Below are 21,711 nucleotides of genomic sequence, written 5' to 3'. Positions count from 1 at the left end.
CCTTCAAGCCCTCTGGAGGTGACTTCTCGCAGAGCTCCCTCCACCCGTTCTTCAGAGCACACGATGAAAGCTGTGATTGGGGCCAAGGCAGCAGAGGCAAAGAGCGTGGGGATCGGATGTAGTTAAAAGCCCCTTGCAGGTTGGACACCTGCTGAAGCCTGCTGAAGTCAACATGCGCCAGAGGACCGAGTACTTGATTGATAAAAGAAGAGAAAAGAAAAAAGTATCTGGGTGAAGAGCACATGGTATTACATGGCCGAAGCCAAACCCAGGAGCGCTGGAGAAATCTACCTGCTCCCATCTGGGGACTGGGAGTGGCGCCGGAGGGCAGAGTCGGGGGAGCGCATGCTCCTGGGGCCACACCTCTAGATTTAAAGGGGAAGAGGGTTTTTTCTGGTGAAAAAGGTTTCATCTCCCGTCCCTAGCGAGGTAAGCCCCATGCAGTATGGAGGAAAGGGGGTGGGACGTAAGAGTAAAAAGATAACAGATGGTAGAGAGAGATTTAGGACCCCCTCCCCAACACAAACGTGTTGGCAAAAAAGCTAAAGATGGCAGACGGGAGGCGTTAAGGGAGATGGTCCTATTTGCAGTATGTCCCAAAAGTGACAATACTATAGCACAAAAGTGACTAAAAGTTTCAGATTGAACTGCTCTGTTACCGAGGTTTCCCAGCCTGGCGACAAGGAATATTCACAAAATGTGAATCTATGAAAGATACACTCCAATGCTGGAGGACTGAAGATGAGCACCAAAACGTTAGGATGACCATAACATTCTTGTCAAATCTGAAAATAAACAGAACTACTCAAGCTCTTCTAAGGTTTAGGTCTTAGAAACACTTTGCCCGGGTGAAGTGGAGGTATGCCTCACAGAGGCATTTCAAATACTAAGAAATACTTTGCAGTCAGCCTTCATAAACAACCGGAATCTTCCGTAATTGAGGGTGTAGCAGTTTATTAAAGAGACCAAAATATAATACCACTTATGATCAAAATGTTCTCCAAAGTTAACTGGGCACTGCCGGTTTAAAGTTTTGTACTTCGCAAGTGTGCTGTGGACTAAAACGAATAATTATCAGACGTGCCTATCAATAGCAGCCAGATCGCGATGACCCAGAGGCACAACACAATCAATGGACGCAGAAGTACATACAATTAAATCTAACAAAATGAGTGTGTACATAAATGGCTTTTTGTTTTTTTACAAATCATATACAACCACCAATTTGAACTCCAAAAAAAAAAACACACTACTAAGAGGCATCATTAACTCTGGTCTGCAAGTGTTTTCGTTAGGAAATTCTCCAATACTATCTCGGCGAAGCAGTCCACGCTCCTTCACAATATCACTGTGTGAATGAGCACTTGTAGGTTTTTAAACAAGTAGAAAGGATGTACACCAAGCAGTCTACAAAAACGGTACTTTTTACATTTCTAGTCTACACCTGGGAAGAACAAGTTACTCAACATCGCATCGCCAGCATTCTGAAGGGTCCTTGTGTGATATGCAGCAGAACAAAACCTCTGTAGGCATTCTTTTATTCGTCATCAAGGAAATCTGCATGTTCTTACGTCACCTAAAAGACAACACCATCTCCGAAAATGTTAACACCAACACGTGGATCTTCATATAGACCTGGAATACAAATTTCAATAGCTGGAAGCCACGTAGCAGCATTTGGTGAATCTCCGCAGTTAAATGTGACTAAATTAAATTGTAACAGGACTAAAGTATAATGCTCTATGGCCAATGTATTGCACTTTCCACCAGAATCATTTGGCACACTGAATTGTTTAAAGACACAGTACAAGACAATCTTGCTGTCAGGACCTTTTGCCTTTGAAGTTCCTCACTACAATATTACATGGCAGCCTAGAGGACTACATTTCGTTGAGATTCACATTTGGGCTACAGCCATTACTGTATGCAGAGTACAGTGTAATCTTCACGTTCATTTCAAAAGGTGGGTGCACAAAAATATTGCGCTTCACCATTCCAGCTCCACAGGGTACTTTCCAGTGAGGCAGGCTGTACAGTGGCCAACTGATCCAGCTTGTGTGTTATTCTTCAGGCTTTCATCTTGCTTTTCTTTGACTGCCTTAATGCCTTGTCGCACTGCGGAGGTCAAGCCTTCAACAGAAAGATAAACAACACTGTTTGCCCCTAAAAAATAAAATATAACTTTAGGTGACAAAAAAAATAATAAGAAACCAAAAGCAATAAACTCTTGTTATATGATCTGATCATTGAGAATTAAAACAGGATTCTTTTGTAATACGCAGGTGGGCAACAATAGTAGAGTGGTCAAATGGCTCTTTTTCAGTGAGCTCCTTTGATGATGAAAATCAGTTCATGGTCAAATGGTCAGACATTGTTTCTATGTAAGCATGAGTGGTACACAGAACAGATATGGATACAGCATGTTTTAGAGCGAGGGATACAATTTCCAAGACCACATAACTTGTAGATGGTGCCTGGATTCAAGCCTGAAACCAATCCCGAGAGCAAAGAAACCCACGACAATTGAATGTTTCCGCACCAGTGACTTGATGCAGGTTTGAAAGAATGCAACAGTATGATTATAAACAAAGTAACATGCCTATCCCCTGTTAGGTAAGAATGTATAGAGTCCAACTGGTGTGGAACTTTACAACAAATATCTCTTGGTATAAGGTAACCCCCCTTTTAATATAGACCTGTACTACACAAGTTGGTAGAGTGACTGAGCAGCCAGGCTCATTTTAAGAGGGGTAATGTGAGCCGCAGAGCTGTACAAGGAAATCAGTAAATACAGATATCCAAGTAAACTCTTACACACAACATTATAGTATAAATATTTATTTATATATGAACAAGGATAATTGGGCAATCTTTAAAAAGCAGCAACTAATAGTAACATTAATATAAAAGTTACAATTCAGTTCAGCAAGAGCGATAAAGTGAGTAATACTTTATGCTAAACATTTTTGTATTTATATAGCGCCTTAGGACAAAGCACTTTACAAAACCAATTTTACAATAAAAATGAGCAGGTGGATAAAATAAAAGATAGATTACAGTAGAACCCAGTACAATTAAGGCAGAAGAAAGAAGGTATTTATGGCAGAATGGAAGGTAGAGTAAGGAACAAGTTACTTACCTGTAACTGTTGTTCTCCAGCATGGGTCTGGCATGGATTCACATGCTCATGAATATTCCCCGTCGTCAGGCTGGGAATCCTCGGTAAAGAAAAAACCAGTATCAGTTTCGTTTCTGATCTGTCTTTCGTAGCAATAACCAATCACTGGTCTCTGCGTCATACTGACCACAGCCAATGACTGCCCTCTACCTAAGCACCGCCTCTGGCAGCCATCTTCAGATTTGGAAGCACGTGAAGTGGCAGTATGACCAAGTGAAGAGCCGCAGAGGGGTAGGCGGGAGGGTTCGCATGTGAATCCATGCCAGACCCATGCTGGAGAACAACAGTTACAGGTAAGTAACTTGTTCCTTCTCCAGCATGGGGTCTGGCATGGATTCACATGCTCATGAATAAAGAATACATAGCAGTACACACATGCACAACCACGGGAGGTGGCAAAGGCTCAACATTAAGCATCACATCAACTCAACATTAAGCATCTTACCTCCTCACCAGGCTCACCTCAGGCGAACAGGTTGCGCAGCACTGCTTGGCCGACCCTGGACTCCTCCCTGGAATCCCGGTCGACGCAGTAGAATTTCGTGAAGGTGTGCGTCGACCTCCACGTAGCAGCCCTGCATATGTCCAGCAGGGGCACACCAGATAGGAACGCCGTGGTAGCTGCGATCGCTCTGGTGGAATGGGCTCTCGGACGGCCAGGCAGCGGTCGGTTTGCCAACCGGTGACAGTACATGATACAGCCGAAGAGCCATCTGGAGATGGAAGCCTTCGAGAGAGCCTTCCCCTGATTGACAGGTCCAAAGTTCACAAAGAGTTGTGACGTCTTCCGAAAACCCTTCGTGCGATCCACGTAGAACTTCAGCGCTCTAGCTACATCCAGCGAGTGCAAAGTCCTCTCAGCCGGCGACGAAGGCGACGGGAAGAACACAGGTAACACCAAGGGTTCGTTGAGATGGAAGTCCGACGGTACCTTGGGCATGAAGGAGGGGTGCGTCCTGAGCACTACCCTCGTGTCGTGGAAAGTCAAGTACGGGGCCTTGCAGGAAAGGGCCTGGATCTCACCCACTCGTCGTGCGGAGGTGATGGCCACGAGAAAAGCTGTCTTCCACGATAGAAACTTCAACGGGGCCGAGTGCAGAGGCTCGAACGGAGGTCCCATGAGCTTGGTCAGCACCACGTTGAGCTCCCACGCCGGGGCCGGAGCCTTCACCGGCGGGAACGATCTGAATAGTCCCTTCATGAACTCTTTCACCAGACGATGAGACCACAAGGACGTCCGACCCGTGGTTCTGGTGTATCGGGAGATCGCAGCAAGATGAATCTTGATGGACGCGTGTGCCAGTCCAGCTTTGGCCAGCGTCAGCAGGTACGGCAGTACTTGGGGAGCCGTAATCCGTAGAGGGTTAATCTTCTGTGCGTGGCACCAGACAGAGAACCTCTTCCATTTGTGTCCGTAGCATTTAAGAGTCGAGGACGCCCTGGCCTTTGCAAGAACCTCTCTGCAATCGGCCGGTATGTCGTATCCTCCAAACTCTAGCGCTGCAGGAGCCAGGCCTGCAAGTTCAGCGACTTCGGGTCGTGGTGGAGGATGGCGCCTCCTTCCCTGGAGAGTAGGTCTGCGTCCGCCGGCAGCTTGATCGGCGGGGACGCTGACAAGTCCAGAAGGTCCGGGAACCATATCTGCCTCGGCCACGCAGGTGCGACGAGGATCATCCTGCACCGTGACCTCTTGAGCTGGTTGACGAGCCGGATTAGCAGAGGCAAGGGAGGGAACGCGTAGAGGAACAGGCCCTCCCAGGGGAACGAGAAAGCATCGCCCATGCTCCTCGTCTGGGGAAACCTGCTGGCGAACCTCCGGCACTTGGTGTTCGTCGCCGTCGCGAACAGGTCGATCTGGGGTGTGCCCCACCGTCGGAAGAGGCGATCCACTAGATCCTGCCGTAGTTCCCACTCGTGGCACGAGCGCAGCTCCCTGCTGAGTGAGTCGGCGATGGTGTTTTTTATCCCTGCCAGATGAAACGGCACCAGAAAAATCCCTTGGGCGACGGCCCAATGCCACAGGTCCTGCGCCTCCTTGGACAGCGCTGGGGACCTGGTTCCGCCCTGTTTCCTGATGTAAAACATGGTGGTGGTGTTGTCGGTGAAGATCCTCACCACCTTGCCCTTCAGGGACGGAAGGAAGGACCTGAGGGCCCAAAACACTGCACGGAGCTCCAGGACGTTGATATGCAGGGACTTCTCCGTCGGGAGCCAGAGTCCCCTCGCGTGCAGATTTTCGGTGTGCGCTCCCCACCCTTCCAGGGAGGCATCCGTGGTCACAGTCTCCTGGTGGGCTGGGGTCTGGAAGTCCATGCCCGCCGTCAGATGCGCGCGGGTGCCCCACCACCGTATCGCTCGCCGGAAACTCTCGTCGAGCTTGATCCTTTCCTCGAAGCTGCCCGTCGTCTGGATCCAGCGCGCATCCAGGAATTCTTGCAACGGGCGCATCCGGAGCCTGCACATGGGAATGAGGTAGATGCAGGAAGACATCATCCCGAGGAGGGACTTGATGGATCTCACTTTGGCCGCGTCGGCCACCAGCATCCGTTGCACCTTGCCCAAGATGGTCCTGGTCCTCTCCTCCGACGGGGAGGCCAGAAGGGACACTGTGTCGAGCCTCGCTCCCAGAAACAGTGCGACTTGCGCGGGCACCAGGTGGGATTTGGTGTAGTTCACGGAGAATCCCAGGTCCGTGAGGAGTTGGACGGTCCTTGCCGTGTGGACCACGGCGAGCTCCTTCGTCTTGGCGCGGATGAGCCAGTCGTCCAGGTAGGGGTAGACGTGAATCCCCTCGCGGCGCAGCTGCGCCGCCACCGGTGCGAGGCACTTGGTGAATACCCTGGGTGCCGACCGCAGTCCGAAGGGAAGGGCTTTGAACTGGTAATGCCGCCCTTGGACCACGAACCTGAGGAATTTTCGGTGCCCCTTTAGGATTGGAATGTGGAAGTAGGCATCCTCCAAATCCAACGACGACAGGAAGTCTCCTTCCTCCAGTTGACCCAGGACGTGCTGTAAGGTGACCATCCTGAACTTCTGCGCCTTGATGAACTTGTTCAGCCGTCGCAGGTCTAGGATGGGGCGCCATCCTCCCGTCTTCTTCTTCACGAGGAAGTACCGCGAGTAGACTCCGGAGCCCCGAAGCCTCTTTGGGACGAGTTCGATGGCGCCCTTTCTGAGCATCGCCTTTACCTCCAGGAGAAGTTGAGGGACGTGAAGTTCTCTCCTGGCCACGGGGGGGACGCGCGGGCACCTTCTTTGAAACTCGAGCGCGTGGCCCCGGGCCAGGGCATCCAGCACCCAACGGTCGGTGGAGATGGACTCCCACACGCTGACGAAGCCCGCCAGCCGGCCTCCCACCGGGGTGCTTCGGTGGGGGCCCGACCCCACAGCCGGTTCAATCCTGCTTGGACGCGGCCTTGCCGCCTTGACCTCCTTGGCGACGACGGCGGGGTCCGCTAGACTTGCCTCGTCCTCTGTAGGCCTCTTGCGACGACGAGCGGGCCGCTTGACGGTAGGAAGCGAAACCGCCACCGGAACCTTTGGAGGCGCCCTTGCCTCCGCCGCTCCGAAAGGGCGTCCGTCGTTGCTGCAGGACTCCCAGGGCCCGGGCCGTCTCAGTATCCGCCTTGATGGCCTGGAGGGAATCGTCCACCGTCTTCCCAAACAGGTTGTTCCCGTCGAAGGGCATGTCCAGGACTCTGGTCTGGACGTCCTGCCGAAAATCCGTAGCTTTGAGCCATCCGCGACGTCGAAGGCAAACGCCGTTGCCTAGCTGGCGGAACCCCGCGTCGGCGATGTCCGTCGCCACGGTGATGGCGTGGTCCGAAGCCACTTCGCCTTCCTGGAGGATCTCAAGGGCCTCAGCCCTCTTGTCGTCCGGCAGAAAATCCAGCAGGGGAGCCATCTTGTACCAGAGCTCCCTGTCGTAGCGGGCCACGATAGCCAAGGCGTTGGCCGCTTTAATCGTCGTCGCTGCCGACGAGATGACTCTACGTCCCATAGCATCCAATTTCTTTCCCTCGCCGTCCGGCGGGGAAGTCGATGTGGAGGCCGCACCCCCCCCCGCTTTCTTCCTGGCCGCCGCGGAGACGACGGAGTCCGGGGTAGGCTGCGCCCGGAGGCATAGGGGGGCCGTGTCCGGGACCCGGTACTTCTTCTCGTACCGGTCTCTTCTAGCTGGCGTCGTGGAAGGGTTCTTGAGGAGGGAAAGACCCTCATCCCAAATGTCGTCCAACAGAGGCACTGCGAGGACCGTCTTCCTCTTGGCCTCGCGCCGCTGATAAAGGAAGCCTTCCTTTTTCTTCTCCTCGGGGCAGAGTTGAAAAAGCTCGGAAGCCCTGGAGATCATGGAATGGAAGGATCCGATCTCGTCGGGCGGAGAAGCCCTGGTGGGGGGCGACGACGGAAAATCCTCGGAGGAGGGCTGGACGGGGCGCGACGGTTGAAAAGGAGGTGGAGGATGGATCCTTCTTTTCTTGGCAGGGGGAACACCAGAAGGTCCCGGTTCTGGATCCCCCGACGGGAGAGGTTCCTCCGTCGGTAACGGTAGCCTCGTCCTTATCTCAGTGCATAAGGACTGTATGGCCAACAAAATGGCCGCCGAGTTGTCTCGCGGCGCTGGCAGAGGGGAATCCGACGGGCGAGCAGGGGCCCCGTCGGCATCCTCGACGATGTCGTCGTCGTCGCCTGCGTCGGCACCCATTCCGACGGGCTGGTCTTGTTCCACGCCTAGGCCGTGGCTTAAGACCTCGACCAGCTCTTCTTCTGAGGCTGAGGCCGAATCTACGACGACGCCCTGCCCCCCCTTCTTCTCCACGGCGGTTTTCACGGGGGTCCTATCGATGGGCATAAAAGAAGACTCCCTCCGAGGAGGCAGGGAGATTCTGGGCCCTGAGGTCGCCACCACTGGAGTAGCCTCCACAGGCTGGGCCAGGGCCGCCGCGACCGTTTCGATAGAGGGCTTGGTCGGATGGATCAAGGCCTTCACCACCCTAGGTGCGCTCACCGCCTTGTCCTTGAGGGAGGGGGCACTGCCACGCTCCTCCTCTGCCTTCGAGCTCGACCGGGGCCTCTCCAGGAGCTTCGCCGGGTGCTCAGCCTTCCTCTTACCCGACCCAGAGCGTTGGCTCGTGGTTGATGGTGCCGGGGAGGGTGCGCCCTGCCTGGCGCCCGTAGAGCCCGACCGTTCGGCGCTCCCGGTGCCAGCGGACTCGCGGTGCTTGGCCTTATGTTGGGCCCCCGTCGCCGGGGCGCCCTCAAAGGTCTTAGAAGACCGCTCGGATTTCTTCTTCTTCTCGCCAGACGGGCTCTTACCCTGCAGCCAGTTGGCGAGACGTTGATGACGGTCCTTCATGGTCCGTTCCGACATGTCGCCGCAAAACGCACAGTCCTTCTCCACGTGCGTTTTGTCCTCATGAAGGCAGTAAAGGCAGAAAGAGTGTTCGTCCTCCTTAAAGACGTTCTGCAGCTGGCATCCAGGGCAGACCCTGAACAGCTTTCCGGGCGTCGAGCTTCCCTTCTCCTGGGCCATCTCCGAGACCGGGCCTGAGAAGCTTCTGGAGTCCTCCGAAGCGTAGCTCGACGAAATCTTCACCCTTGAGGGGCACAGATGAATCCGACACGGGTCCCCGTAGATCGGATGTAGTATCGGTGGAGCTTGAGGCTCTTTGACCGAAGAATCGAAGTTTTTGTGAAAAAAGCGCGAAAAAATAGCACTAACGCTCGAGAGCAATAGCACGAGGATCCCAACACATGAACGTGCGGTAAAAATCTGAAGATGGCTGCCAGAGGCGGTGCTTAGGTAGAGGGCAGTCATTGGCTGTGGTCAGTATGACGCAGAGACCAGTGATTGGTTATTGCTACGAAAGACAGATCAGAAACGAAACTGATACTGGTTTTTTCTTTACCGAGGATTCCCAGCCTGACGACGGGGAATATTCATGAGCATGTGAATCCATGCCAGACCCCATGCTGGAGAAGAATGAATAGATGCAGAGAAAATTGAATTTAAACAGAGTGAAAAGGTAGCCATCGGAGAGAAGCCAAGGAAGGGGAAATTGAGTCACAAATAGGTAGGGAATACAAGAGACGGATAGAGGAACTGAAAATAGATTTAAGGGCAGCCAGACAGGAAGACCAAAAAGAAGAACAGAACAGTACAATAATCGAGACAAAATTCAGGAAGAAATTAGGAGCTTCGTAGCACTGAAGGTAAGAAGGTCCAACTTCACAGATGTTAAAAAGAGGCAGGAACGAGATGTATTGAGATACAATCAGCAAAGGAAAGATTAGTATCAAGATGAAGGCCAAGGTTGCGGGCAGTCAGAAAAGGGCAGATGCGAAATGGGGGGAAAAAAGAACAAAGGGAGGGAAAACAGGAGGGCGGGGGGAATAGTATTGGCAGGAAAAAAAACTTCAGTCTTAGATAGATTAAGTTCGAGAATATGGTCCGACATCCAAGCTCTAATTGAGAAAATACGATCATAAAGATTGGAATGTATATCAGACGTGAAAGAAGAAAATGATAGACAAAGTTGGGTGTCATCGGTATAAAAGTGATGAGACAACCGAAAAGAAGAGATAATCTTAGCTAAAGTAGAAGTATACAAAGAAGAGAAATGGACAAAAGAGACCATTGTGGGACACATTGTAGAAGAGGAAAGGAATCCGGATGAACACCAGCCCAGGATACTGAGTAGGTAAGATTAACAAGATAGGATTGAAACCATGAAATTACAGAGCCAGAAAAGCCAAAGGAGGAGAAAGAAGTAATGTGTGATCCACTGAGTCAAAAGCAGCAAGTCCAAAAGTATAAGAATAGAAGAGTTGTTTGCATAGCGGGCGGACAGGAGAGAGTGGCAAACATATAAAAGAGCAGTTTCCGTAGAATGAAGAGCTCGAAAACCGAAAGCGAGGTATAATAGATTTAAGAGTAACAAAGGAAGAAACTTGAGTAGACGAGACGTTCCAATAATTTAGAAAGATAGGGAAGAAGAGAAATAGGACGGAAATTCAAAGGAATGGCAGGATCCAAAGAAGGTTTTTTCAGAACAGGAAGAATAATAGCATGTTTAAATAAAAGAGAAGTAGTTAGATAAATGCTAAGAAGGCTAGTAATTTAAGAATTGAGAGAAGGATAGATTTTTTAGAAATGTGAGCAGATGGAACACTATCTTTAGGAGAAGCAGTGGGATGTGCCAGAGAGATGAGTAAGGAAGTGTCTCAGAATTAGAAATAGGTGAGAAAGAAGAAAGAACTGCAGTTGGGGGGAGCATAGGGGGAGAAACAGAACAGGATGAAGACTGGGGAGCAATGGGGAATGGCAGAACGGAGAGAATTGTCTTTAGAAGTGAAGAAATTAGCAAAGTCAGATGCAGTAACTGTGGAGCGAAGGGAGTGATCAGGTAAGGGGGAGACAATAAGCGAGAGAGGGATTGGAAAAGACAGCGAGGGTGGGAGGATTGAGAGTGTAACATCAGAGTAATAAAGACGTTTAGAAGAAAGAAGTGCCTCATCATATAAAGTATAGTAGGAAGAGGACACACTGTCAGACACAGATCGAGATTTATGCCAGCGACGCTCCAGGCAACAGAGCCCTACACTTGGAGCAAAGATACGGAGAAAGCCAAGGCTGAGAAGGTTTACGAGAACATTTTGAAAGAGGATAGAAAGTGTCAAGAGAAGCAGAAAAAAACAGAAGCATCGTCATCTATCGAGAGCTGCAAAATCAGAGAGATGGGAGAGTAGAGACAAGAAGATGCAGAGAGAGGGGTACAAAGATCACGACAGAATATGATAAGGGGTAAGACATGAGTGATGTCATTTGAGGTCAGTATTAATACTTGCTAGTTATCACCATTACAATATTGAGTTTTAAGGAGGGAAAAGTTAGTCAGATCAGAACATACTTGGTAAGTAATAAAAGTTAGATTCTCCCAAAGGGATGTATGCAGTCTTTCATCCAAGCAATATTAGTCTTCAACAATTAAAACCTCTAAGGGAACAAGAGCTGCCAAAGACAATAAGTTCGGAAGAGGAGCCTTTAGGGAGCTAGGACAGCCAAAGTCAATGGGCCAGTTCAAAGTTCTGATGAACTCTTCTTATAACAATGTTTTAAAATAGTTACGCCACCAGAAACACAAGCTGGGAGGCTAGTGCAGGAGAGTTCAGGTAAACTCAAAAGGGTTTAAATTAGTACTCCTCAAGCTAGGAAGCACCACAAATGGCAAAAGGTAGATGTACCTTCCCCCACCCCTGCCCAAGTGCCCACGGGACCAGAGAATTGAAGAATTGGTTCCAGCTGGATGCCTTCCTGTTGCAGACCCTTGTACCTGGTCCTTGGTCATGGTGACGAAAAGCAGGACGTCTGGCGGCAGCACTCGAGATGGGGACTCTGGTGCTGAGAAAAAGGCACCAAAACCACGAAAGGCAGCTAAATCAAAGAGAATATGTTGCTGCAGTGAAGAACCAACAGCTCCGGTTGGAAGTTACTTGATCCCTCTGTCCTGGACTCTGGATGAAGATTTCCTGCTTCTGTAGGGTCCTCTGCATGCCCCCAAAGTGTTGGCCTGATTTGGCCTGGGTCTTCCCAGTGGAAACGAAAACAGGGTCAGCACAGCTGTAGGGCTTCGCCGGGCACCGCAGTCCAGGAGGGTGCTGCTGGCGTCTCTTCACGTCTTCGTCGGATGTTGTCCTCCAGTGGTCGACACAGCAAATAGTACCAAAAACCTTGCCTTTTAAGCGAGTTCCCATTCATTCACAGCCCTAGGGCTGTCAATCACCCAGCAGGGTGGCTGCCCTCCCGGACAGCCAACCAATCAAAACTTGTTTCACCTAGAGACAAAGGACAAGGAAGTTTTGGGAGCCTCCCATTCTTCCTGCCTTTCCAGACACACTGAAGTCTGGGCTGGCTTCAGAGCTGAAGCCTGCCAAAGGCAAAAAACACAAAAGGACTCAAATCGAGTAAACGCCCAGAAAGAACTAACAGACAAGAAATGGAGACAAAAGAAGACTGGCCATTTTGGGAAAATGGGCACCCTTGCGTGCTGTACTGCAGCTGAGAAATCAGCCTGCAGATGCATCGCACAAAGGTACTAAAAAAAAAAAAAAAAGAAACCACTGCCACCAGCAATGGTGGAAGTGTACGAAAAGAAGTAGTGGAACTATGTTCCCTGCTAGTCTGCCCCACAAACCCCATACCTGCACCCCCTCCCACCCACAATCCGAACCCCCAAACAAACACCTGCTATTTACGGTAATGTGCAGTTCAGTGCACTGAAGTACAAGCTTCAACTTCTTGCTAAACTTTTATTTGAAAACGAAGCCATTCCAGAACGGTTTCTTTTTAAAATAAAAGTATAGGAACAGTGAAACTTAAAAATAAAAAGTATGGGAGCACCGCTCCCGCCCACTTCGACCTCTTGCCACCAGCCATTAGTGTAACAAAAGGATGCATGAGAAGTGGATAAGGAGTTAAGTTACTATTTAACCCGGTCAGCAATCCACATAAGGTGGTGTGTGCTGGACCCACATAAGAAAAGGTAAGACACAAGTCAACTACAATAGTTCACCAAAGAAATGCATTCAAACATAAAGAGAAGTCCAAGGGATTTCTCAGTGGCACTGCAGAGAAGGTGCTGTGTGGCACCATGCAAAAAGCAGATGCCTATGGAGTTTACCAGACTCCATTAAACATTAAGAAACCAAAAACCTTAGTCAAAAAAACACAAGGGAGTGGGTGGGAAAGTCCCACTCACCCAGGAGTTAACATTAAAAAGCCCCGAGTCCAGCAAAAGAGCTGGTGGTCTCCAAGGTTACAGGGAATTGCCACAGATTTGAAAGCTCTCCCCGACAGCCCCCAATCTCCCAAATAACCACAGGATATGATGTGTACACTTAACTTGTCAAATCAAGGTGTTGGGGAGAATTTTAATGTCTGTGGTAATTCCCTCCCACCTGAGACCCCCACCTCTTTTGCTGGAATTAGGACTTTAATTTTAATTCCTGAGTGAGGGGGACCTTTTTCCCCACTCATGTGTTTTTCCCTACGATTTTGATTTTGTGTTTTCGCCGTTTTTGGAGTCTGACAAAACTCCATAGGCATCTGCTTTTAGTATGGTGACACACAGCACCCTCAGTGCAGTGTCACTGACAAATTCTTTGGATTTCTCTTAAGGTTTAAAAACCTTTACTTGGGTGGCTCCAGTGTGTCTGGAAGGACAGGATGTGAGGGAGAGTCCCGAAACTCCCCTGTCCTTTGACTCTAGGTGTGCCTGAACAAAACCATTCCTGATTGGCCGGGACAGCTCTGCTGTGCGATTAACAGCCTAGGCTGTGCATGAATGGGAAAACTTGCTTAAAAAAGGTGAGGGTTTGGGGAATACAGAGTACCACTGGAATGAACATCCGAAGCAGAAATCGTGAAGAGAAGCCTACTGCAACCTCCTGGAACTTGAAGTACCGGTGAAGCCCTGCTGCTGTGCTGACCTTTTTCGTATCGACAAGAGAAGCTCCGGAAGGGAAGACTTCTTCCCTTGGGTTAGTGGAACCAACTAACCCGAAACAAACTCCACTTTGCCACAATCACTGACTTGCTGTGCCTCTCAGTTGTTGCAGAAGCCCAATGGGAGGGGGTGGGGGAGAGGGTTCGAGCGACTGTCCATAACCGAGGGCAACGTCTGCCGCGGAACAAATCTTGCCAAAAGCTCCAGGAGCCTCCTAAGCACCCTCCAGAAGTAAGAAATCACGATCCAGAATCCCCTCACCAGAGTCCAGGACCGAGGGAGCAAGGAAAGCCCAATCACAGATCTGTTCTGCATCAGTGCTGTTTGAGAAGCGCTGACACTGCGAAGTGCTGCTGAATCGAAGCGAGCCTGTAACTGACGACTGTCCCAAGTACTGCTGCAGGAGCCCTCCAGACATCCTTCCTTTTGGCCCCAAGATTGAGGCTCAGGAACCAGGGTCTGCATAGCTGTAGCAAGACTACTGGACCACTTTTCTTCTAACTAAAGGTACAGTTTGTGCTTGGGGGTACTTACCTTCTTGCCTTAAGTCATGCTGTCTCACTTGAGATTTGCACTTGCTTAACTTTCTTAGTTGATTTCAACTCCCCTTTGAACAGGCCTCAAAACAGCTTGCGTCTTTTCAGTGATTTACTTGGAACAATCTGGCGTTGTGAAAGACTTTTTATTTAAGAAGTGCATCAGAACTATAGACGACGTCCAAATGACAGGCTGTCCTGGCTCCCTAAAGGCACACTTCTAAATACATTGACTTTGGTCTTGCTTGTCCTTCCATGGGTTTTAACTTGTTGAATACTGTTACTGCTGGGAAAGGCTTACCTATATTTCATTGGCGGTCAGTGGTCCTCACCTTTTTAAGAAACTGTTCTAACCTTTTGATTTTCCTTAACTGTTCCTTTCTGCAACCCAGAGTCTACAAAGTATATTGGTGTGATATATAAATGCAAATACTAACCTTCTAATTGAAATCACTTCAGGGTTTAGGAGAAGTGTATCGAGCATAGCCAAAGAGAATTCACCAGCTATATTGATTCTGTAAAGTACTTCCAAAGTTTACTTGCACTGTTACAAAGAATTGCCTTTTTAAAGAATGCTCATTTAAAACGGATGTTAAATACATAACTATTTATAGCTGAAACCTTGAGTGCAAGTGTTACTTGGTTACTTGTATCGATTGATTTCATCTCTACAGCACACATTTACCCCTCTCGAGGCCTGGCTGCTCAGTCACACTACCAACGTGTGCGGTACAGACCTATACCAAAAGGTGGGCTACCCAATACCAAGCAGGTACAGCTTGTGTATTCTCACACAGTGTGATTGCACCAATTCTTACCCAACACTAGGAAGGAGTGCAAAAGCATTGTTGGAGTAGATTTTCTTTTTGAATGAAATGCTCTCCGCCTGTGAGTTCCCCCAGCACTGTTTTGCTGGACTCTTGGTTTCTAACTAATTCTCCTGAGTGGGAACCTTTTTTCACACTCCCTCATTCTTCTACCCCAACCGGGGGAACCCTTTCTACCTCTTTTGGGTACATTGTAATGGAGTCATGCTTTCCTCCAGGTTTTCTGGCATCTACATTTGTATTATTTCAGCACACATCAACTTCTGTGCAGCGCTGCTGGGAGCTCCTTGAGCCTCCATTTCATCTTACCCGTGTTAAGACATGCATTACTTACCGTAAAAGCATCTCCGATTATTCTATCTGCTTAGATTCACATGCTGTGCATATAGTCCAACATCCAGCGGTCACCCCGAAGTATTGCATCTTGTCGTTCGGGAATCGAAAGGGGAGGTCGACATGGGCGTGCCTGTAACACTATTCCTATGTGACGTGTAGGGTACCCAAAATCCCTCACGCGTTGAGGTCCCTCCGATTGTATTTTTTCTGCCGTGAGGGAGCCTTATGACTATCGTCCGTACACAAAAGAGAACAGTAGTAAGACTTCTATGTTCCTTCCATCCGAGTGGGCAGGAAGGGTTGGTGCATGTGAATATAAGCAGATGCAATCATCAGAAATTCTTTTACGGTAAGTAATGGATGTCTTCTGATGTTTGTTAATCTGCTAAGAATCACATGCTGTGCATAGACTAGCGAGCAGCATCCGGAGTCGGAGGTGGGTTGTGAGAAGGAACAGTAGTGAAAAGATGTCTTAGTACTGCTTGTGCCACCTGAGAATCAGACCTAGATTGAGTGTCTAAGCAATAATGTTTTCTAAAGGTGTGTACAGATCTCCAGGTTGCTGCTTTGCAAATGGACTTTAGGGGAACATTTGCAATGAATGCTATGGAAGCACCAGTGCCTAGAGTAGAATGTGCTCTAGGCTTGAAGGGCAGTTCTCTTAGCAAGAGTGTAACAGAGTGTGATGCATTTGACAATCCACCTAGAGATAGTGGATTTGGAGACGGGGTCTCCTTTTCTGCCTGCTGCCACTGAAACGAAAAACTGATTAGTCTTTCTTACTGGTAGAGTGTTTTCCATGTAAAACATGACTGCTCTGCATACATCAAGTGTGTGCAGGCTTCTTTCTCCCATGCTTGAAAGGTTTTGTAAGAACGTTGGTAGTTCTATGGATTGGTTCACAAGGAACTTTGAAATTAATTTAGGCACAAACCTAGGGTGAGTGCGCAGAACCACCTTATCTTTGTGAATTGTTACAAAAAGGTATCTAGGATTGAGCGCTGTAGTTCTTACTCTCCTAATGGAAGTAATAGCTATTAAAAAGGCAGTCTTATAGGTGAGATCTTTAAGACTCGCTCTATTCATGGGCTCGAAAGGAAACCCCATAAGTCTAGTCAACACCACGCTTAGGTCCCATCCGGGAGGTGGGTTAGAAATGGGAGGGTGAATTCTCTTCACTCCCTCCATGAAAGCCTTAACTGGTATCTTCCATCACAACACTTTTTGTTGTGAAGTACTGTAGGCTGAAAGCGCAGCTAAGTGAACCTTTAGAGAGTTAAAGACCAGGCCTGAGACAAGTAAATGAGTCCGGTACAAAACAATGTGTGTGGGAGAGCAGTCAATAGGGTTGAGGCTCTTTGTTGCACCAGATGACAAACCGTTTCCACTTACTGGAATAGCAATATCGAGTGTAAGTTTTTTTGCCTCCCTGAGTATGTCCATACATCTCTGAGGGAGCCGCAGGTGCCCAAACTCTGACTTCAGGAGCCAGGCCGCTAAGTTCAATGTCTGCGGGCATGGGTGAAGAGTCTCCCCTTTGTCTTGCGACATATTGTACGGGCAAGGCAGTGTCACTGGAGGAGATGGACATCTCCATCAGATGCACGAACCAGGGTTGGCGGGCCCACATAGGGGCCACCAGTATCACCATAACCGATTGGTTCCTGGTGCAGCTTGTGCACCATCTTGTTGAGTAGGGGAAGGGGGGGGCGGGAGTGTAAACATATTTCACTGACTATGTTATCCAGAGTCCGTTCCCCTTGGAACGATTCTGGGGGTACCTGGAGGCGTAATCGTGGCATAGAGCGTTTTCCAGATTTGCGAACAAGTCGATCTCTGGGAAGCCCCATTCTGCGAAAACGTTGGAGACGCTGTCTTTGTGTAATCGCCATTCATACTCCATTGGTAGTGGAAATTCTCTGCTGCGCAAGTCTGCCAGAAGATTGAGTTCCCCTGGAAGTGGGCTCCCAAACATGTGTTTGGGAGCCCACTTCCAAATGTTCTGGGACAGTTTGGATAGCTCTGGAGAGCGAGTGCCCCCTTGTTTGTTTAGATGGTACATGGCCATGGTGCTGTCTGTGAGGATCAGGACCGTCTTTCCTTGCAGTTGTGTCTGGAACGCTTTTAGTGCTTTGAACACTGCTAATAGTCCAACAGGTTTATGTGGTTGGATGCTATGTCCGACGACCAAACTCTGTGCGTTGTTTGTTGACGCAGGTGAGCTCCCCACCGTGTGAGAGATGAGTCTGTAGTTAGAGTGGCTCCCACTGCGGGGGTGGTGAAGGATTTCCTCTTCAAGAGGTTGTCCCTCGACCACCACCGTAACGAGAGAAAGAGGGCTGGTGAGACGACCACTAGATCGCCCCATTGTCCGCTGGCCTGACACCACTGGCTGTTGAGTCACTCCTGCATTGGACGCATGCGCAAGCGTGCGTGGGGAACCAAGTAAATACATGAGGCCATCATTCCTAACAGTTGCATAGCTGTACGTACCATCGCCTCTCGACTGGCTACATATTGATGGATTTGAAATAGCATGTTTTGGACCCCCTCGGAGGGGAAGAGGAGGCCGTCCTTTGTTCGAATTAGAGCCCCTAGGAACTACTTGACCTGACTGGGGTCTAGGCTGGATTTCTTCTTGTTGATAGAGAAACCCAGACTGAATAAAAGATCCATCGTTCTTTGGGTATTTGACAGACATGTTTCAGAAGAGTCCCCTGTTAGGAGCCAGTCGTCGAGGTAAGGATAGACCAGGATGGATTGCCTGCGCAGGTGTGCTGCTGCCACCGCTAGTACCTTTGTAAATACCCTTGGTGCGGATGATATGCCGAACTAGTACCTTGAACTGATAGTGCTCGTCTTGTATCATAAATCTAAGGTATTTTCTGTGTGCCGGCACCATTGAAATATGAAAGTATGCATCTTTCATGTCCAGTGTTGCCATGCAGAACTTTTGTGGCTTTACAAATGGGTTGGCTGGGCGCAGATATAATACAGGGGGCATGGCAAGATCCTTTTTGGGTACAAGGAAGTACACTGAATAAATAACCTTGTTTACCTGTGACAGAGGTATGACCCCCCTATGGCTCCTTTTTCTTGTAGTGTCTCGACTTCCTGAAGAAGGATACACAGATGGTCTGGTGACACGTTTTTCGTGTGGAGGTCTGAACGTTGGGGACCGGCTGAACTCTATACAGTACTCGTGGACCACGGTCTTAGCATCCACTGGTCCGTAGTTATCCCCTCCCATGCCTGAAGAACTGATGTTAACCGGCCCCTGCCCGGGGAGACATGGGAGGGGACCCAAAATTTCGGATAATTTCGAACCTGAAGCCGGGGAGCCTCTAGGGGTAGGGTTCCAGCCCCTTCCTTTCCCACACGCTGTCCCCTCTGGGGATACGGGGTGGTGTATCCGCTGGTTCCCTGTGGAGAGGACCAATTGTTTCCAGATGTGTACTGTTGTTGAGGGTAGCGTTGGCCACGAAAAAGGTGTCTGGACCCAGATCCTCGTCTTGTGGAGGGTCTCTGAGTAATTTGGCCTAGCGTCTTCAGGGTATCATGCTCCTTTTTTGCGGTCTCGAGGGCCTCGTCGACCGCTCTTCCAAACAAGTTTGATTCGTCCAAGGGTTTATTAATAAGTGACGGTTGCATCTCTGGCTTGAACCCAGAGTTTCTTAGCCACGCGTGTCTCTTTAGGAGTGTGCCCTGAGCTAAAAATCGCCACGCTGTTTCAGCGGAATCTAAAGTGTTCTTAAGTATACTCTGGTTTACTTGTCTGCCTTCGGTTACCGTGGCTAGGAGACGAGTCCGTAAAGGTTCGGCAACCTCCTGTAGGCCTTCTTGTGCCAAGGCCCACTAAGCGTCCGTGTTGCTGGCTAACAAGGCGGTATTGTTAGCGATGCGTGTAGAAAAAGCTGCTGCGGCCGTGACCCTCTTTCCAAGGGCGTAAAGCCTTTTACCTTCTTTCTCAGGGGGTGCCTCGCCAGTTGACAGAGGAACCCATGCCCTTTTCCTTGTAGTGGTCACCACCAGGGAGTCCGGGGTGGGATGACCTCTGATAAAGGGGATCAAAGTGTAAAGGCTGAAAAAGCTTTAACGATAGCTTGATAACGAGGGACCCAGATGCTTTTTAATTGAGTTGAGAGGAATAGCTTGGCGGCTTCTCTTTAAGAATATCCTCCACAAAGTCAGCTTCAGGGAAAGCTTCATCAGTGGCGATTTTGAAATGTTCTGCTGCTTTGCGCAACATGGCGTTAAACGTCATTTGATCGTCCACTGGCAAGGGCTGTCTAGTGGGAGTGGCCTGGGGGAATCCAAACACAGGGCATCAGGATCTGGTGAAGGATTTGGAGACTGCCACGGCGGAGGGTCACCCACATCCGGGTCTTTCCCCCACCCCTCTATGGGATCATGCATGTCCTCAGGATTGATGAAATGATCTTCATCCTGAGTGTCAGCAGGAATCTCTTCCTCAGTGAGGTCATAGGTGTACACATACTCTTCCTGAGAGGGGTCAAAGAGTCTTGGAAATTTGGCCACAGTGTCCAAGGGGCTCTCTTCCCGTGGTCTCCTTGGGGTGGGTTGCCCTGAACGGGTAACAAATCTGTCAAGCCTCTCCATACAACTGTCAAGTCCAAACCTTGGCGAAGGGTTCCGGTATTCCCCTTAGGCTAGCTATGGATTTCGAGGGATCCTTGGCCTTTTCCGTAGGCCTCGGCAAATTCCTTGACTGCCGCCTATGAGTATCAGCCGAATCAATTCTCGCTGCGCTTTCGGCAAGGTCGTCCGCAGACGGGAGGCGCGTAGCCTCGGTCTGCGAGTGTGACTTTGTCAGAGCCGGGGGTTTGTCTCCGGCGGACGCCTTCTTTGGTGGAGCAGGGGACTTGTTGCCGGATGGCCTTCGTCTCGACAGAACTTGGAATATTAGAAGTAGCACCCTTAGTTTTCGAGGGCCCGGTCGCTAGGTGCATATGCGGCTGCAGGGAGGGCTGCCGATCGGGACAGTCAGCGGGTATGGCCGGAACCTCCGGTGTACCCATTGGCGCTGAGGTCTTCTTCGACTTAGTCGAAGACCGTCTGGGGGTTGTGTGCTTAGTGATTTGCAAATGTACGTCTTTGTCGCCGGGGTGTATATATTCCCCATAGCAGCGCCTGAGCCGTGCCTGGAGGGGCCGGGGACCGACTATGCGGAGGAGGACTGCTCCGTCGAAAGGTCAACAACCTCCAGCTCGGAGGTATGTTCGTCACTATTGCCACCGTCACTCAGTGCTTGCGGCAGAGGGAGATGACTCTGCCTTCGACATCCTGTAGGCCGCCCGCTGCTTGACTCTGCGCTCCTTCAATGTTTTAGGACGGAGGAGCTTGCAAGCTTCACAACAGTCTTCGTTGTGATCGAGGGGCAAGCAATGGTTACACCATTGATGCTTATCTCTCTAAGGAAATTTGCCTTTGCAAATGGGGCAAAACCTAAATGGAGTCCTCTCTATAGCGGAGGATAGGTAAAGTGACGAAGACCAAAGAGGAAAGAGGGAGGAGGGAGGAAAGGGAAAGGCATTTTCAGATTGTACAGAAATATCGACCCCGCTCTCCCTACTGTGTAGGCTTGCTGGAAGGCCTGGCCACGTGGTCAGCAGCACAGACAGGATCACCGTCCATCGAAGGTTTGTTGGAGGTTTTGGCGTAGAACTGGAACAGCCGTCGAAATGAAGGACGTTTAGGGTGATCTCAAATATATGGTACATTACTCACCGTAATCGTATTTCTGATGCTTGTATCTGCTTAGACTCGCATGCTGGGCATAGGCCGACATCTAGTGGAAGCTGTGGAGTATTATAGATTTTTTCAAACTCGAAAAGGGGTATCGAACCAGGGTGTACCAGTAATACTATCCCTAGTGTGACGACCCCTGAACCCATGATCGCTCAAGTGTGTAGGACCCACAGATTGTATTTTTTCTGACATGAGGTAGCATGCATCCATGCACCTTCTCTCAGAGGGGAGGAAGGGCGGGCACATGTGAATCTAAGCAGATACAAGCATCAGAAATACGATTATGGTGAGTAATGTATCTATTCTGAGGCTTGTGCAATCTGCTTAGATCACATGCTGTGCATAGATTAACGAGCAGTTTAAGAAGGAGGTGGGATGTGAGAAGGGTCATGAGCGAACAAATGTCTTAGAACCGGTTGTCCCACATGAGTATCTGTCTTGGAATGAGTGGCAATGCAGTAGTGCTGAGTAAAGGTGTGAGTAGAGCTCCATGTATGTAGCTGCTTTGCAAATTCTGTTAAGCGGTTCATTTGCAATGAAAGCCAGAGTGGCTCCAGTACCTC

At 49.6% G+C, this 21,711-nt stretch overlaps 1 protein-coding gene across 2 annotated transcripts in view; it reads right to left on the bottom strand.

Annotated features, from left to right (window-relative positions):
• Positions 1–937: 937 nt before the first annotated feature.
• The window catches only part of PPAT (phosphoribosyl pyrophosphate amidotransferase), a 444,376-nt gene continuing 423,602 nt past the window's right edge, over positions 938–21,711 (bottom strand). For both annotated transcript variants that reach the window (XM_069631602.1, XM_069631603.1), the window contains one exon: positions 938–2,163. In XM_069631602.1, the coding sequence (XP_069487703.1) occupies positions 1,988–2,163 (176 nt within the window). In that variant the 3' untranslated portion in view covers positions 938–1,987. The remainder of the gene's footprint in view (positions 2,164–21,711) is intronic.

The sequence above is a fragment of the Ambystoma mexicanum genome, chromosome 6q, assembly GCF_040938575.1.
Source record: "Ambystoma mexicanum isolate Mex_15411 chromosome 6q, UKY_AmexF1_1, whole genome shotgun sequence".
Taxonomy (NCBI): Eukaryota; Metazoa; Chordata; class Amphibia; order Caudata; family Ambystomatidae; genus Ambystoma; species Ambystoma mexicanum.
The sequence above is the reverse complement of the archived record's forward strand: the minus strand, read 5'-3'. Positions and strand labels throughout refer to the sequence as shown.